Source organism: Emys orbicularis, chromosome 14, assembly GCF_028017835.1.
Source record: "Emys orbicularis isolate rEmyOrb1 chromosome 14, rEmyOrb1.hap1, whole genome shotgun sequence".
Lineage (NCBI taxonomy): Eukaryota > Metazoa > Chordata > Testudines > Emydidae > Emys > Emys orbicularis.
In genome coordinates, this window is record NC_088696.1 from 36424923 (window position 1) to 36444003 (window position 19081).

Below are 19081 nucleotides of genomic sequence, written 5' to 3' on the forward strand. Positions count from 1 at the left end.
AATGTTTATGGATATATATGTTTTACTGCATTTCCAAGTAGCTCTACTCAGTAGGTTCTTAGATCCTGATCCTGCTCTGTATGGGTGGCACCCATCACCCATATAGAGGCCCAGTTACATTAGCTCAGGGGTCCAATGCCCAAAGCCTCTTGCAGGATTGAGGCATTAGATTGCACAGTGATGGATGCACTACAAGACTCTACATAGAATAGAATTAATACTGGGCTACCTACATTTATTGCACAGGAACGGTTGAACTGATTTGGATAAATCAGTTTCCCAAGCAATAAATTGAACTATTCATAGAATCATAGAATATCAGGGTTGGAAGGGACCTCAGGAGGTCATCTAGTCCAACCCCCTGCTCAAAGCAGGATCAATTCCCAACTAAATCATCCCAGCCAGGGCTTTGTCAAGCCGGGCCTTAAAAACCTCCAAGGAAGGAGACTCCACCACCTCCTTAGGTAACGCATTCCAGTGCTTCACCACCCTCCTAGTGAAATAGTGTTTCCTAATATCCAACCTAGACCTCCCCCACTGCAACTTGAGACCATTGCTCCTTGTTCTGTCATCTGCCACCTTTGAGAACAGCCGAGTTCCATCCTCTTTGGAACCCCCTTTTAGGTAGTTGAAGGCTGCTATCAAATCCCCCCTCATTCTTCTCTTCTGGAGACTAAACAATCCCAGTTCCCTCAGCCTCTCCTCATAAGTCATGTGCTCCAGACCCCTAATCATTTTTGTTGCCCTCCGCTGGACTCTTTCCAATTTTTCCACATCCTTCTTGTAGTGTGGGGCCCAAAACTGGACACAGTACTCCAGATGAGGCCTCACCAATGTCGAATAAAGGGGAACGATCACGTCCCTCGATCTGCTGGCAATGCCCCTACTTATACAGCCCAAAATGCCGTTAGCCTTCTTGGCAACAAGAGCACACTGTTGACTCATATCCAGCTTCTCGTCCACTGTGACCCCTAGGTCCTTTTCTGCAGAACTGCTACCTAGCCATTCGGTCCCTAGTCTGTAGCTGTGCATGGTTATTTTTGAGGTTAGGGAAAGTTTGGTAAGCTTTGTTTCTTCAGTTCCACAGGACTCTGCCCTTCCTGTCTGGGGTATGAGTGCCAAAATCATGTGAGGAAGACCGTTCTTGCAGAAGCGTTGAGCTAGCTGCAGATTAGAAATGACTGGAAATCTCTCCCAAGAGCTTGGGCTCAGGAGAGTCCCAGCTCATTTTGCATCCCAAAGAAATGTCAGATAGTTTGGCTATAAGCATCCGAATCGAATCAGTTATAGATGGGCCCAGCGTGCCGATTTGGACTGGCACGCCAAACACTCCGGAGTTTGGATCCAAGGGTTTGGGTTGCATGATACATGGAATCCCAGCCCTTCTGAAAGAGCTTATTAAAGACAAGAGCAACAAACTATAGACACAAACAAACAGGCTTCTGCGCAGCCCAACTCCCAACTTTGTCTTCCTTATTCACGAGGGATCACACCCTCCCTTGTAATGACATGTTTATAAAGTTCAAGTTTAGGGCCATTTCTGGCACCTTGGATTCTTACAAGGTTTGTCCAGCCTGACAGCTGGTTAGTTGATTTTATAGCTCCTATCTTGTCCCTGAGGCTTTACCTTACTTTAAACCTTAGTTCCTTCTGTACCACTGACACATTGGGCAGTCCGGTTCCTCTACTGATCAGAGTCACTCGCTAGTTGTGATACTTCTTCCCAGATGAGGCCAGTGCATGCGATATCCTCTGTCACAGTCACTTTAAATAGATTAAAACAACATTCTGTGCGACACACTCTGAGATTTCCAACACACCAGCCCATCAATCCCACTTCACCTCCAAACATCTAGCACCGAAAGTGGGCTTTGCAGAGTGCCCAGCAGGTTAAGAAATCCAGACTCTGGACAGTGCAAGTATCAGGTTGAAAGCTGTCATGCGGTTTTTGAGTATCTCGGAGTGTTTTCTCTTCTTTATAGCTACAAAAATGAAAGGTAATTTTGTGGTGCCTATGGAATGCTGCTGTGTAACTCTGTGGTTGCCTTGCTTAGGATCCAGCCATAGCCATTCCCAAAGGCACGCTGATGGCTATATTCTGGACTACAATATCCTATCTGGCTATTTCTGCTACAATTGGTAAGTAACATGCATAGACTTAATCAGTGGCAGTGGTGGGGAAGTGACATATGATGAAATGTCCATGGTTAATTACATGCTTTCATGTTCATTAGGGACGGGGCAATTCCCAGTTATCAGGAATCCTGGGACACAGGGCATTTTGATTCAGTCTGGCTCAGATATCCATTCTGATTCTGGGTACCAGCAGGGGTGCAGAGTAGAGGGGAGTTAAACAGTCAAAAAACAGACTAATAAAATTATAGTTTGATGATTTAAAAAAAAAAAATCTCATGATTTTTTGAGATCTGACTCAGGAATTTTGACCTCTTGAGGTTGGCAACACTGTAAGTGTCTCCAAAGAATTCAACCCAGGTTTGACAGTGGGCCCAGTATGTACTATCCATGGCACGGAACCTTGGGAGCTTTAGTTAGCGCTGGGTGGATGCCTGTGCAGCGTGGACATGTCTGATACAGCTGAAAGTTACTTTAAAAACAAAACCTAGTACAAGTTAATTCCAGGAGCAGCCAGAAACTTGGGACACTGGGCAAAATGAATGGGCAGTCTGTGATAGCCGCCATCTTGGTTGGCACATTGGAGATTGGAGGCCGCTGGTTCAGAGGGGAACGCATAAGCGGCTACAGCTTAAGCTAAAGCTCTCTAGATGGGGACTGTGACAGACTTATCTCCTCTGTGGATCAGGCACCTGTAAGACACACTCAATAGTGGGTTACAATTACACAGGGACCTTTGTTAAAGCACATCTGGGCATCATGCATCGTATTGGAAAAGACAGATGGGAAGTGAATGGGAGCTGTTCCCTCCTAGGTGCCTGTGTGGTACGTGATGCCTCTGGGAGCCTGAATGACTCCATCCCTGTTGGCTCTCCGGGCTGCGAAGGACTTGCTTGTGACTACGGGTGGAACTTCACGGACTGTGCTCAGAAACAGAGCTGTCACTATGGACTCAGCAATTATTACCAGGTACTGTCACTCTGGTGCTCTCCACAGCGTGGCTTAGAAGGCTCACGCTGGGTTGGTCACTTTGGCCTGGGGTGCGGGAAATCATAAGATATCCATTAATGATCTGGAGGATGGTGTGAATTGCACCCTCAGCAAGTTTGCAGATGACACTAAACTGGGAGGAGTGGTAGATACGCTGGAGGGTAGGGATAGGATACAGAGGGACCTAGACAAATTAGAGGATTGGGCCAAAAGAACAAGGACAAGTGCAGAGTCCTGCACTTAGGACGGAAGAATCCCATGCACTGCTACAGACTAGGGACCGAATGGCTAGGCAGCAGTTCTGCAGAAAAGGACCTAGGGGTTACAGTGGACGAGAAGCTGGATATGAGTCAACAGTGTGCCCTTGTTGCCAAGAAGGCTAATGGCATTTTGGGCTGTATTAGTAGGGGCATTGCCAGCAGATCGAGGGATGTGATCATTGTCCTCTATTCGGCATTGGTGGGGCGTCATCTGGAGTACTGTGTCCAGTTTTGGGCCCCACATTACAAGAAGGATGTGGAAAAATTGGAGTCCAGTGGAGGGCAACAAAAACTATTAGGGGGCTAGAGCACATGACTTATGAGGAGAGGCTGAGGGAACTGGGCTTGTTTAGTCTACAGAAGAGAAGAGTGAGGGGGGATTTGATAACAGCCTTCAACTACCTGAAAGGGGGTTCCAAAGAGGATGGATTTGGCTGTTCTCAGTAGTGGCAGATGACAGACCAAGGAGTAATGGTCTCAAGTTGCAGTGGGCGAGGTTTAGGTTGGATATTAAGAAAAACTTTTTCACTAGGAGGGTGGTGAAGCACTGGAATGGGTTCCCTAGGGAGATAGTGGAATCTCCTTCCTCAGAGGTTTTTAAGGCTCGGCTTGACAAAGCCCTGTCTGGGGATGATTTAGTTGGTGTTGGTCCTGCTTTGAGCAGGGAGTTGGACTAGATGACCTCCTGAGGTCTCTCCCTGCCCTGATATTCTATGATTCTATGATAAGATTTCCATGGCTGGTGGTTCTCACCCTCTTCCTGCCCCAGTTCCTTTGCTGTACTCAGTTAGGTCTGCATTAGCGCCCCTCAGAGCGGAAATATTAGCCACACCCCAATGCAGCCAGTAGCCACTGAGGGTGATAGGACAGTTACCTGAATTGCTGCTTTCTCTCTTTTAAAAAAGTAACTTGCAACAAATGAGGAAAGGGTCCTACAGATAACGGGCTCTTTCTCCGCGCCACCCTGATTCATTCCCAGAGCATCCTGTGACATGAACGAGGTGGGGCTCTGGGGGGGAAAAATAGCATGTGACCATGTAATTAACGACTGTATTATAATGCATATGCACTAGAGGGCTGAGTTAAGGTTGCACAGGCAGCCTGAATACTGGCACTTCCTACCTTCTGAGTGCTTGACTTTGCAATCTTATTAAGGTTCTTTTGGCGTAGGGTGTTTTTGGCTGTAATAAGCTGTGCTCTGAGGAGCTCTGAGTGGTGGCTGTCAGAGTCTGAAGCTTCCAGGGGGAGGAGCCCAGGCTGTTAGATCACTCCAGCATCACCCTCGCCTATCTCCTCCTGTTTTTTCTGTAGAGTATGAGCATGGTATCTGGATTTGCCCCCCTGATCACGGCTGGAATCTTCGGGGCCACCCTCTCTTCTGCTTTGGCCTGCCTGGTCTCAGCACCCAAAGTCTTCCAGGTGAGATGGTGGCATGCTCAGGGGACCACGAAAACATCTGCAGTGTTGTCTTTCGTGTATACAGTAAACATGAGTCCACGGCATTTCAGAGCCATAATTACAGGCCGAGTCTCCACCACGCGTAGGCACTGTGAGTTCTATAACAAGCTGAATAACCACCGTGGTTGGGCCTCACAATGCATCACTGGAAGGGTGACCAGATAGCAACCGTGAAAAAACAGGACAGGGGGTGGGGGGCAATAGGCGCCTATATAAGAAAAAGTCCCCCAAAACAGGACTGTCCCTATAAAAACAGGACATCTGGTCACCCCAATCACTGGGAATTACCAGCTTTCTGGACAGATTCTTTAATCTGATACTCTTGATGCTTCTGGGGTTTTTGCCTGGAGCTTTGTTCCACCTGATCCCATCATGTAGTGCAGCCCACGAGCTGGGGGATATGCAGGTTGCTACTTTTTCATGCTGGCCCCTTGGCTTTGCTCCTACTTGGCTAATCCTAATGGGACAGATTCTGTCCTCAGTCACTCCCATGCAGCTTCTTTCCTTTCAGTGGGCTTGCGAGAGTATCAAGGAGGCAGAATATGGCCCATTGCTTTTGTTCATTTTATTAATTAAGATAATTAAGGTGACATCTCCTGCCCTTTCCATAGGGCCAGCCGTGGTGGCAATGCCCCATCAGGTAGGGTTGTTACCACTGATATTGGGATGCAAGTCAGAGTTATTACAGTTAGCGTTTCCAAAGCGAAGGGGACCTGATAGCAGGAATGGGCAAACTGGTTCTAAAAATATATCAACCCTCTAGGGCAGTGTTTCTCAAACTGGGGTCGCCGCTTGTGTAGGGAAAGCCCCTGGCGGGCCGGGCCGGTTTGTTTACCTGCCCCGTCCGCAGGTCTGGCCAATTGCGGTTCCCACTGGCCGCGGTTTGCCGCTGCAGGCCAATGGGAGCTGCTGGAAGTGGCGGCCAGCATGTCCCTTGGCCCGCGCCGCTTCCACCAGCTCCCATTGGCCTGGAGCAGCGAACCGCAGCCAGTGGGAGCCGCGATTGGCCGGACCTGCGGACGGGGCAGGTAAACAAACCGGTCCGGCCCGCCAGGGGCTTTCCCTACACAAGCGGCGACCCCAGTTTGAGAAACACTGCCCTAGGGTGGGGGCCAAATTCTGTTCTCACACTGTTGTAAATCTGGAGTAAGTCCACTCAAGAACAAGGCTATACACTGAGCCAGTGAAAGTGCTTGGAATTGAATCCTGCTTCAGTCGACCCTCGCTCTCAGCTCTAACCACTAGTCCGCAGCGCCTGTCAAGTCTAGATGACCTCTGTTTCTCTCCACAGTGCCTATGCAAGGACCAGCTCTACCCTCTGATCGGCTTCTTTGGGAAGGGCTATGGGAAGAACGACGAGCCGATCAGGGGTTACATGCTGACCTACATCATAGCAGTGGGGTTCGTTCTTATCGGTAAGTGCCTCGGATTTAATAGGCTGCCAGATCCAGTAGGTAGTTTTCTCTGCTTTTTTTCTACAGGCTGATTAATGATCAGTGTGGTACCAGGTGGCTGTTTCTTTGTCAAACCAAATTCCTGCCTTTGTTAACTTCTTCCACCATGGTGTGAAAAATGGCTGCAAGTTTCCTACACACAGGAGGCCGGAAGATAAAATTATATTGTACCAAAGGATGAGCGCAAGGTAGATTGTGAGAGCCTAATTCTGCCCTCACTTACACACTTGGCTAGTCTGGAGTAGAGTTACTCCATATTTATGCCCAGGTGAGGGGAGATCGGGCCCAGAGTTTGTTCCAGGAAGGTAAGAAATACGTCCAGTCTAAGCGAGTTCTGTCATTCGCTCAGCAAGAAGAGTCCGACGGCTACTTCTCCAGTTGCACTGAAACCTGAACAGCCAAATTGGCGCTGAGCATCATTCCCTCCCACGGAGCTCAGTAGGACGTGTGTTAAACCACTAAGCCACTGCTGCCTTTTTAACTGGAGTTTGATCTTGATGGAAGGGGCTAATCCTTCCCCATGTGCATTGTAATATTAGGAGGAGAGTCCTTTCATAACACATACACAGGGAAAGAGAGAGCTGGACGTAGAATCCGTATCCAATGGCTCTTCCATATCATGTTGATAGACATCTAGAAATCTCTACAAGAGCTGGATAGGGTGACCAGATGTCCCGATATTTAACCCTTTGTCCTGCGTCCCAATCAATGTATGATCGGGACACCATTTGTCCTGATATTCAGGTAAGGAGGCGAGCGGGAGGGAGGCGCTGACTCCATGGTGCTCCAGGGTTGGAGCACCCATGGGGAAAAATTGCAGCCAAGCTCCCCCCTCCTCGCCTCCTTCTCCCTCCCCGCCCCCCAGTGCTTCCCACCGCCTAACAGCTGTTTGGCGGCACTTAGCGCTTTCTAGGAGGGAAGGGGGAGGAGCGGGGATGCGGTGCACTCAGGGGAGGAGGTGGAGAAGAGGCAGGGTAGGGTCGGGCGTTGGGGGAAGGAGGTGGAATGGGGGCGGAGCAAGGGCGGATGGGCTTGGGCGGGAAGAGTCAGGGAGTGGGCGAGCACCCACCCGGCAGAGGGGAAGTCGGTGCCGTAGGGGTGAGTGGCGGGTGGGCGGGCAGGGGGGGTGAGTAGGCGAGCGGTGGGTGGGGGACTGAGGAGGGATGCAGCAAGCCAGCAGGGGGCCGGGGGATGAGGAAGGGCACAGTGGGGGGGGGCAAGCGGGGAGGGAGCGGGACCTGGGGCAGAGTGGGGGCAGAGCCTGGGAGGAACGGGGGTGGACTGTGGGCAGGACTGACGGCACCCCAATGTGTCCTGATATTTTAGTGTTGTGATCTGGTCAGCCTATAGCTGGAACAATCAGCCAGGGCTTTCGGTTTCTTCTTGATTTTCACCTCTCTCCCATTCTCAGAGGCTTAAGTTGGCCAGGGTGTAGCAAATGCACTAATGAGCCATCCCTCTCTTTCCCATCCCTGTAGCTGAATTGAACACTATTGCCCCAATCATCTCCAACTTCTTCCTGTGCTCGTACGCACTCATCAATTTCAGCTGTTTCCACGCCTCCATCACCAACTCGCCGGGTGAGTGATCGCTACGCTGGTGCTCGGTAGCTACACCCGTCTCGTTGGCTGGGCGGTAGTGTCCGGGGTCTCTGAGCTTTACAAGGCTGGGGTCACTCTCTGCAGCAGGCTAAGGTGTAGGACCGAGCCCAGTGGTTTCATAGTAAGAAGCTCTTTGAGCTGAACAAGGCGATATGCTTGGAGGATCCGTAGTGATTAGGAGATGGGGAGTATCTTCAATTCCAAAAACAGAGCATCTCTGGGTGGGGGTGGTTGGGTACAGGTGTCTGCTCCTACTCTGAGGGATGTCAGGTTCTTTCTCCTCCCCTGCCTTTGTCTCCCAGGGTTACAAAGAAAGCATGAGCCACTGATGAGCCTAGGACTTGGGAGATGTGGGGTCGCTTCCCTACTCTGCCTCATACTTCCCGTGTGACCTTGGGCCAGTCACTTAGCCTCGATGTGCGTCATCTGTACAGTGGGGATAACTGCCTTGCCTCCCAGAGGTGTGGTGAGGATAAACACATTAAAGGTTGTGAGGTGCTCGGTGTGGTGGTGATGGAGACCAGACAAATAGCTAAGATCGATAGGGTGCCCCTGTTCTACTCTCTCTCCTCAGAGGCTGAAGGACCCCTCCCCCAAGTGTGAGGGAAGAATTTGGCCGTGTGAGTGATGAATGTATTTTTGTGTCATGTCCACGCAGGATGGAGACCATCCTTTAGATATTACAGCAAGTGGGCTGCGCTCTTCGGTGCCGTCATCTCTGTCGTGATCATGTTTCTATTGACCTGGTGGGCAGCCCTGATAGCCATTGGCATCATTGTCTTCTTACTGGGATACGTGCTCTACAAAAAGCCTGGTGAGTAACGGGGGCTCCTTGTTCTTAAGCAGACAGCGGCGCTGGTGAAAATGCCAGGCTGAGAGATCGGAAGTTATTGGTCTCAGAGCAGGGCAGCATCAGTGCAAGATTCCCCCATGCTCTCTCCTGCCAACGTGCCCTGCCAGGTCTGCCCGCAAGGCAATCAGCTGGGAGAGAGGTTTCTATGACGCGGCCAAACCTGCAGTAGTAACTGAACCCAAACCCTCCAACTAAACAAACCAACGTGTGCACAACCAGGCTCTCTGGAGCAACCCTACAAGAACAAAGCAGCACGTGCCCGTGCCCAGTGCATTGCCGGCATCACTCCTATTTCTGTTTTTAAATGGTCTAATACATTCCGAATGATTGTTCCTCTCCAGAAGTGAACTGGGGCTCGTCTGTGCAGGCAGGTTCGTACAACTTGGCCCTGAACTATTCCGTGGGACTCAACGAAGTCAACGAGCACATTAAGAACTACAGGCAAGTAATAGTGCTGTGTGGAGGATGATGGCAAGGGAACATTACCCTCATCCCCAAACATGGAAGGGGCCCATGTATTTGAATAAGTCCCCCATGTTCCCCTCAAAGGCATAACCAACCAACTGAACCCCAAATGAGCTTGAGTATCTTTGTTTAAATTTCTTCTCCTCTCTGCACCTCTGGGTTGCAGCCAGGGCCGGAAGGAGGGTAGAGAAGGAGAGTTTTCATGGTCTTTTCCACCCAGCTAGACCCAGGAAGTCCTTGTGAGGAAGCCTGAGATCTCCAGCCCAGTTGTGTACTTCCTGGAGGATCTGATAGTTTGGTAGTGAAGGACCCAAGCATCCAAAAGATACTGCTTAGATTGGGTGGGTGCCATTAGCAGTACAGGGGCGTAGTGATCAAATTCCTACCAGAAGATCTCAACAGTGACTTCTTTACTGTAAGTTACCAGCCATCTTTTCTTCTTCCTCTCTAGACCCCAGTGCCTGGTCTTAACAGGCCCTCCCAACTTCCGCCCAGCCCTGGTGGATTTTGTGGGCACTTTCACCAAAAACCTCAGCTTGATGATTTGTGGGAATGTGCTGATAGTAAGTATTCTCGGTTCAGCTGCTCTCTATCACCGCCGTAAGAGTGCAAGGTGTGGGGTAGGATGCAGGTATCTACACCAACCCTAATCTGGGCATCTGTTCACTGCCAGTACAAAAGGAGCAAGCTGTGTGATATACTCCCTGGCAGGGCCCTGAAAAATAATATCCAGGGTTGTTAAATGCATGGGGCTGACTCTTCCAGTCCTTATGTACCCCATGCAAACTGCGGGTCTTTGTTTCCCTCTGGTGGCGGGGTCACCTAAGAGGGTCATGAGGCTGATTTTGTCTCCAGCTAAGGAGCTTAGATCATGTGGTGGAGACTTACATTTTCAGCTCTCAAGGTCCTGGGTTCAAACCTCATTAATGACCAAGGAGTTGGTTCAATTTGAGTTTTGCCAGAGTGAGGATTTCAGGATTTGGTGCCCTGACTTTTGAGGAGTTAGCACATAGCAGAACTTTGCAGGTTAGTAGTCTACCACTGCTGAGTGAACCAGCACCTACGCTGCCATACCCCTCTGTCACAATGCAGCTTGCAAAGCCCTCAACGTAGTGCATGAGAGCTGGAGATAAAGCATTCTTGGCTGAGGGGTTTACTTCTGGCATGAGCTTCCTAAGGAAATTAGAGTAATCCAGAGTCGGGGCACCCTGAGGCCAAGATAAAGACCCAGAGCATACCAGCCTGTGATAAAAAACCAAAAATATTCTCCAGGCAGAGCCTCCTTTAACTAGGGAGAGAAACTTCATGAAGACCACTAGGAATCTCATCATGGAGATATCTGGAAGTCACTTAGATACTGTGGTCTTCTTCTTTCATCTGGCTTAAAACCAGCACTGCCGGATGTCCAAGTCTAGGTTAGTGATCCAATGGATTGGTTCAGGTGATGCGGAGTAGATGGCAGAGATCTCACCAGGATATGATGGCTTGGGATGTTGATTGAGGAGGTGTTCCGTAGTTTGAAGTCCATTTCTGCAGTCACAGATAGGATTGTTTCAGTCCCCAAAAGCAGGTGCATCTGTCGTGTTGTGGGATGCAGCTAAAAGTCGACCATATTTTCTATGGGAATGAAAAACCACGGGGTTCTTTGGTTGGGTCCTTGATGAGGTGTTTGACTGGGATGTTGGCGTCCTTCCACCTTGCTCATTGTGGTGATGGATCATATAGAAGACTTGGAGGTAGATAGACAAGCCAGATTCTTTCTCATGTACCTGTGATTTAAAAATATATTTCTAGGCACTCTTAAATGACAAAAAAAAAAAAAGTAAAGCCATTTCTGTTGGAAAGATCACAGGCTAATTAAGCAATATTGGTGACAAGCTACAATGCTGTCATGGGCTAATGGCCTCCTGATGCAGATGAATTGCCAACGTGAAGATCAGGCATTGCTTTTGAAAGGGGACATTGATCAGAGGACAACAGTCTGTCCCAGTGACTTCATTTCTTCCAGATCAAATGGCTGATGTAGATGTATTCATTTTTGCCTGAGGTGTAGCAGACTGACAGTTGCTCACACAGAGCCTGATCAATGGGAGCATAATCAGTACAAGCTAATCTTGCAGTAAAGGCACCAAGATGAGGCTCTATGGTCAATTTCTGGCTGAGTGTGACTTTGGGCAAACCACTGAGGCTGGGATTTTCAAAGCTGGATGGGTACATGAATATGGATCTGTGCACATAAAAGTCCTTCTTTAAAAGCAACCAATGAAACCTGCATTCCAGGCCATATCATGAAGGCCTTTCACAGATTTTACCAGGTCCTGTGCCACATAAAACTTCATTGGTATCAGTGAGATTTTGGCAGAGGCAGGACTGAATTCTGGTATCATTTAAAGTTCACAGAAGTTTTGCCAGAGATTTCAGTGGGAGACAGAATCAGGACCTGAGTCAGGACTTCAGGATTTGGCCCTATAAGATTGTCATCGGCTTACAATTATTTATAACCTTATTTTACGCAAAGACGCAGTGAGCCCTGTGGAGCCAATATTAATGTAAAGTGTGTGTGGCGTGGAGAACATGTATTCCAAACCACTCTGCAGTGTGATGAGGATTAATTGAACTTTTGCATAATGGTGGCATGGAAAAAGTACAGAGAAGGGCAACAAAAATGACTAAGGGGATGGAACAGCTTCCATGTGAGGAGAGATTAAAAAGACTGTTCAGCTTGGAAAAGAGACGACTAAAGGGGGATATGGTAGAGGTCTATAAAATCATGATTGGTGTGGAGAAAGTAAACAAGAACCACTTAACACAAGAACCAGAGATCACCCAGTGAAATCAATAAGCAGCAGGTTTAAAACAAACACAAGGAAGTATTTCTTCACACAACGCACAGTCACCCTGTGGAACTCAATGCCAGGAGATGTTGTGCAGGCCAAAAGTATAACTGGGTTCAAAAAAGAACTAGATAAGATCATGGAGGATAGGTCCATCAATAGCTATTAGCCAAGATGGGCAGGGATGCAAGCCCATGCTCTGGGTGTCCCTAGACCTGTGACTGCCAGAAGCTGGGACTGGATGGCAGGGTATGGATCACTCGATAAATTGCCTTATTATTTTCATTTCCTCTAAAGCATCTGGCACCAGCCACTGTCAGAAGACAGGATACTGGGCAAGATGGATCATTGGTCTGATCTAGTATGGCCGTTCTTATGTCATCCCACGTTTCCAGGGTCTAAGTTTGGATCTCATCTATGATTCAGGAGACTGCAGGAAATAGAGCTGCTTGGTGCAAAGTAAAGCGTATTATTTTATGGGGATAAACTTAAAACCACCAGCTAAAAATGGTCTGCATGTCGCAAACACGCTGAGCCTTAATGCTACTGTTGTGTCCTTTCCTCCCACTCAATAACAGGGACCATGCAAACAGAAGATGTCAGAATGCAGGCTCACCTCCAACGGCCATACAAAGTGGCTGACCAAGAGAAAGATCAAAGCTTTCTATACGGACGTGGTAGCTGATGACTTGAGAAGTGGAGTCAAAACACTTATGCAGGTAAAGCCCTAAACTGGATATTGAATCATGAAGGAACTGCAGTCCCCTGCTGTAAGTCTTGCATCAAGGAATTCTTGAATGTTTCTTACAAGGGGCCTTCAACCTTTCCACTGAGAAGAGGTCAGTATTGTTGGGGCCAGCATGATTTGCTAAGGGATGGATTATGACTTGAAATACATGCCTGTCCAAGGGCGTAAGGGGGAGTAAAAACTCTCCTGGTGCCTCTTCATGGGCTAGCCAGCACCCTTCACTCCATCTCTGGAGCAGGTGGGCGGGGAATGAGTGGACCCTTGGCTCCAACCCCCCTACTCACTGGCCAATGTTATAATTTGCTATTTACCTATTCGACTGGCATATTATCCCCATCCCCCATGGAGCAAGGAGGAGGAGTTGAGATTCAGAGGGGTGTCCCTGGGACTGCTCCTGGCATGATGCAGTTTACACACTACTCCTTGCTCAGAACTGAGCCTAGAGGGCACCATCTAGCAGCTCATGGGTTATAGGACTCTGTGCATGTGATGATACCTTCAGATGAAATAAATGCATGTGTGTATGATGGGGATGTATATATAGTCCTATTAACACTGGAAAAATATCTATTAACCAAGGCATCCGGTCTTGGGAAGATGAAACCCAACATCCTGGTGATCGGGTACAAGAAGAACTGGCAGACAGCTCACCCTAGGACTGTGGAGGAGTACACTGGAATCCTGCAGTAAGTTGGGAGGCTGGTTGATGGTAGCGTTGCCTGCTTAGTTTGCTCCCAGTTAAACAGTAGAGAGTTCTGGGTGAACTGGGGAACACTCAGGAAGGAATATGGTGGTGTATAACTAGCCCGCTTTCATGACTATCCATCTTCATGAATACACTGCAAAGTTTGAACCGGCAGCTTCCATTGGCTCCCAGTTTCATAGAATCATAGAATATCAGGGTTGGAAGAGACCTCAGGAGGTCATCTAGTCCAACCCCCTGTTCAAAGCAGGACCAATCCCCAACTAAATCATCCCAGCCAGGGCTTTGTCAAGCCAGGCCTTAAAACCTCTGAGGATGGAGATTCCACCATCTCCCTAGGTAACCCATTCCAGTGCTTCACCACCCTCCTAGTGAAATAAGGAGTGAAATTCCAGAGTTTAGCCTCTGGAAACTTAGCAAGGCTGTTGCAGCCACTGGTCAGCAAGATGTGTATTGGTGGGTGTTCACGGCTACTACCAGTCTCTCACTGCAGAGGGGAAGGAGGGGCTTGAGGCTAAAGCAAGGGACTTGGGAGTCAGGAGGTCGGGATGGAGGTCTGGTTTATATTCCTGGCTTCCTGTGTGACCTCTGGGAAGTCATTCAGTCTCTCTGTGCCCCAGCTTCTCCTTCTGTAAAGGGGGATAAGAACCTGACCTGACCCTGAGTTGTGACTTTCTTTAGAAGGGCAAAGCATTATTACCGTGATTGTTCTTATTAGCATGTGTTAAATTACGTGGATTCCAACCATCACAGTTTAGCTGCACCTCAGACGTCTCAATTGCTCTGCCTATTATTGCATCCGTACACTGACTCCATCTCTCCAGCTGCCTTGACCGCATCTGATAGACAAAGGCAATCCCAGTGATGCATTTGCTTTGGCTTTGCTCCAGTTAAGGGCTGACAAGTGTTTGCATCAGTAGCATGTCCAGGCACGTGGGGAAAGAGCATCTGACACGCTCTGTGCTCTGACCAATCCTGCCCACCCGCTCATGGGTGGAGAGGACTCTGGATGCAGCAGAAAGATGACAATTCCGTTGCATCAAGGGTGCCATGGAGCAGTGGTTTCTGGAAGCTCATTATGATCTGTGAAGATCCACAGGCCACACTTTCCCCCTACTTCCAGTGTGGAAGGGAAACACAGCCACTGTGGTACTGGGGACTGTGCCTTTAAGGGCTGAGCGTCCCAGACAGAGTTTGGGTGAGGCAATGGGAAGCTCTTATTAGGCACAGCCAGTCAGGGCCGTCCTTACCCATATGCAAAGTACGCAGCTGTGTAGGGCACCAGAAAATTTGGGGCACCAAATTTCCTGGTGCCCTGCGCAGCTACGTGCTGCTCCAGCCCCTGCTCTGGCTCTTGCCCAGGGCCCCCGCCCCTGCTCCACCCCACCCCCACCCCCACTTCCCTGAGGAGTGCAGCAGGGCCGGGCCTGCACTCACCGACCCCAGCTGCGCCGCCGGTGAGTGGTTCCCCCTGCTCCCCAAGCCCTCCCCTGCAGAGACCTGGGGCCAGTCCCCCCTCCCCTGCAGAGGCCTGGGGCCCCACACCCCTCCCCCCCTGCTAGGGGGCTGCGTAGGGCCCCAGAATAGCTAGGTACGGCCCTGCAGCCAGTTGGAACTGGACACAAAATAAAGCAGAGCTCTTGCATTCACCTTAAGCACTGAGTGATCACTGACCACCACCTCCACCACAGCCCTGAGACTGAAGCGAGTAGCTCTTGGACTGCTCTGTACTGGAGTAGGAAGGCTTCATTTCTCCGGGCTCTCTCCGAGACTCCTCAAGGTGTAGCCTGGCTACCTAGGATTTGTGTCAGGGGCAGGATTTGCTCCGTAGTAACCTCAGTTACAACGATCACACCAATGCCTTTTGTCTTCAAGTTTTGGTTAACTTTTACAGGCATTCCTCACTGGAAAGGCTCAGCGGTCAGGTTCATTTGGTGTCTTGTCTCCAACAGCGACCAATGTCAGATGCCGCATAAGATGGCCAGCATACTGAACTAAAGGGACAGCCCCTCTGAGCTGGTCCTATGGTCCCATCGAATGCAAAGAATGTCAATGCTAAGTACGCGTTCTCTCTCTCATTCCAGTGATGCGTTTGACTTCAAGTATGGAATATGCTTAATGCGAATGAAGGAAGGGCTGAATGTTTCCAGAATGATGCAGGCTCACAGTAAGTGTCTATTGCAACCACGCCTGCAGGATCCCTATTAGACTGTTAGATCCCTAGCCTTAAGTAGCAGTGAGTGCACACTGGCATATCATTTGAATGGATGAACACAATAAGTCAAACCCACTTGCCCTTTGCAGATCAGTAACGTGCTCTATTGTTAATAATTAAACAAGGTGTCAAATATTTCCCCCTGCAAGAGAAAGGACTTTGACACAGAACTTTGACGGTACGTGGCCAGAATCCTTCTGATTCCCCACATTCTTCCAGTTACTGCAACTGAACGTGCTATTCTTCACTTCCAGTCCTAAATCATTTCATGGCATTGCTCTGCACTGTTCCACCCGAGAGGCTGCTACCCAGCATCTCACGGGGGAAATGAAGTGCATAACACATTTCTGGGTCATTGTAAAGTGCCCCCTAGCTGGCATGAGTCTATGGACCATTTAAGTCTTCAATGTAGGGCTTAAGTGGTGCCTATTCTTTGTGCTGGCTCTTGGCGCAGACGTTTGCCCCCTAAACTAGCACGCATGTAGCAGAATTTAACGCTGCAGCTATTAAATGCAAACGTTTTCTAAACTAGCTTTAACCTTTCTGTTCAGGATGTTTTTAAAGTTATAATTAAAATGAACGTAGGTTCAGTGTTCATTGGATTTAGTCATAATAGTTTTCTAAGTGAAAAGAAACTTCCATTGTTTTGTCTTTCACGTCTCTGTTGCCTTTATTCTTCTCATCTCTTTTGCAGTTAACCCGGTGTTTGACCCAGCAGAAGACCGTAAAGAGAATGGAGCAAATGGTGTGGTACCCACTGTGACAGGAACATGTTAGTTCTAACCACATTCATCTTTGTAATATGAAACGCTCACCCTCCAACCTGCAGTGAAAATTAACGATGTTCTACCGTGACCGTGTCAGGGCCAACTAGCTGAATGATTTTTGGCTACTAGTTACACAGGGACTCTGGCTGCGAAGTCCAGATCTGAACGTCCCTTAAGTTTGGTGGTGTCCAGATCTGGGTTCCAGCTGCAGCGTTGGGTCAGCAGGGTTTGGGGATGTTTGGATCAAGGGTTTTGGTCCAACCAAATACAAAAATAGGTTTCAGCTACTAAGCTTTGCTCTGGATCAAACATTTACAGGATGTGGCCTAGACAGCATTTTGCCGTAGCCTGCAGGGAAGTGTAAGGCTCTAAATAGGAAGGGCCTGCCACCTGCTGCAGAGAGTTGGAAGAACAGCACATGTCAAATTCCAGGGCCTGTCTTTCACGCTGTGGGTTCTTTTCCCCTTGCTAGTGGATCCGGATGCCCTTACAGCGGAACAGCAAGCAAGCACCATCTTCCAGACTGAACAGGGCAAGAAGACTATCGACATCTACTGGCTCTTTGATGATGGAGGTGACCTTTGACCTTAATAAATACACCCAGCCTGCACACAGATTTGGGACTTTTTTATCTCATTATTTCCACCCCACCCTCCATTCAGCTCATGAATGAGACCGATCTCTGAAGGGTTTCCCCGCTGCAGCTGGGTCTCAAGCCACTGCAGGGCAGTGACCTCTTCAGCTCTGCTCACCCCCATGCAATCATCCATCAGTCATTCCTCAGTAGCGTCAGGGTCTAGTTCTCCTAAGGACAGTTCCTACCCATTCATTTCCAGCTTTCCGCAGGGTGAAGCCCTTCTCAGCAGTGTCTGCCCAACAGTGGTCAGCTACCCCCAGATCACTGTGCTGCTCCCGTACAGTGCTGTTAAGTTCCACCAAAACCTTGCCCTACTAGGCCAGCGTGACCTACTGACGACATAGCCTGAGATTCTCAAAGGCGACTAAGAGAGGTAGGTGCCCAACTCTCATTGAAACCAATGGGATTTGGGTGCCCAACTCTCTTAGACTCTTTGCAAATCTCACTCATACTCTCTTAGCAAAATCTCTCCTGCACTGCCCTTTCCACAAGGGCTGATGTTAACACAGCAGGAGGCTTTTAATATAATAGTTTTGAGCAGAAAGGTTAGCCGCAAACCTCCTAACCCCGTTCCAGTCTCACTTTTCCTTTGCAACATTCGACAGCAGCACTGGCTCCGGAGACTTGCTTCTGTTAATCATGTTTGTTACGGGAGCACCTAGGGACCAACCGAGATTGGGGTTTTGTGGTGCAAGGCACGGTACAGACATAGAGCAGTAGGCTGTCTCTGCGCAAAAGGGTTGCAATCTAAATTGGCAAGACAGACACGGGGTAGTGGAAAGGAATACAATCTACAAGCCGAGCAATCAATGTGATGATGGCAAATGGAGTATTTGTTCCATGATTTCTTACCCCCAAGAGTGTTAGGTAGGAGGAATCAGCTAAACGGAAAGACAAGAGAAGGGAGAGGAGCGAGGGGGACAGAACCGAGGAAAACTCTGAGGGGAGGAAGGTCTGAGGGTCAGCTGTGGAGTGAAGCTGAGGTGAATTACTATATTATTAGGGCTGTCCATTAATCGCAGTTAATGCATGCGATTAACGCAAAGCAAATTAACTAGATTTAAAATATAGTTGTGATTAATTGCAGTTTTAATCGCACTGTTAAACAATACCAGAATACCAATTATATTTATTATAAATATTTGTGGATGTTTTTCTACATTTTCAAATATATTGATTGCAATTACAACACAGAATACAAAGCATACAGTGCTCATTTTATATTATTATTTTTTATTCTGAATATTTGCAGTGTAAAAAAGAGAAAAGAAATAGTATTTTTCAATTCACCTCACACAAGTCTGCTCAGTCCTACTTCTTGTTCAGCCAATCGCTAAGACAAACAAGTGTGTTTACATTAATGAGAGAGAACGCTTCTTATTTACGTCACCTGAAAGTCAGAACCGGTGTTCGCAATGCACTGTTGTAGCCAGTGTGCAAGGTATTTACGTGCCAGATATGCTAAACCTTAGTATGCCTCTTCATGGTTCAACTTGTAGGCTCTAAAGTTTTACATTGTTTTTGAGTGCAGTTATGCAAAAAAAAATAATTCTACGTTTGTAAGTTGCACTTTCATGATAAAGAGATTGCACTACAATATTTGTATGAGTCTCCTTTTCTGGGACTAACTGCAACCCAGAGATCTGGCAATGCAGTGTGTGATTTTAGCTGGGGACATTTAATATTAGACGGAGCAGTACACTAGAAAATACATCCTAGGGTGCAATCTCACACTGATGGGGGGATGGGCCGGCAAGCACACAGGGCCTTCTCCATCTCTGATTCAGAATGTTAAATAATTGTTTGGTCCCCAAAAGTAAGAACCAATCCCTGTGCTCTTCCCTGCGGCAGGTCTGACGCTCCTGATTCCGTTCCTCCTCAGTCGCAAGAAGCGGTGGGGCAAGTGCAGAACCCGGGTGTTTGTTGGTGGGCAGATCCACAGGATGGATGAAGAGAGGAAGGC

General features: G+C 48.5%; 1 protein-coding gene across 4 annotated transcripts in view; it reads left to right on the top strand.

Annotated features, from left to right (window-relative positions):
• The window catches only part of SLC12A3 (solute carrier family 12 member 3), a 44313-nt gene that overhangs the window by 14992 nt on the left and 10240 nt on the right, over positions 1-19081 (top strand). For 2 of the 4 annotated variants that reach the window (XM_065416322.1, XM_065416323.1), the window contains exons 9-22: positions 2055-2139; positions 2948-3102; positions 4695-4802; positions 6133-6256; positions 7774-7875; positions 8555-8710; positions 9091-9190; positions 9666-9777; positions 12627-12767; positions 13376-13482; positions 15584-15666; positions 16409-16486; positions 16954-17055; positions 18970-19081. In XM_065416322.1, coding sequence (XP_065272394.1) covers positions 2055-2139; positions 2948-3102; positions 4695-4802; positions 6133-6256; positions 7774-7875; positions 8555-8710; positions 9091-9190; positions 9666-9777; positions 12627-12767; positions 13376-13482; positions 15584-15666; positions 16409-16486; positions 16954-17055; positions 18970-19081 — 1565 coding nt within the window. The remainder of the gene's footprint in view (positions 1-2054; positions 2140-2947; positions 3103-4694; positions 4803-6132; positions 6257-7773; positions 7876-8554; positions 8711-9090; positions 9191-9665; positions 9778-12626; positions 12768-13375; positions 13483-15583; positions 15667-16408; positions 16487-16953; positions 17056-18969) is intronic. The other 2 variants (XM_065416324.1, XM_065416325.1) reach the window with 1 other exon arrangement.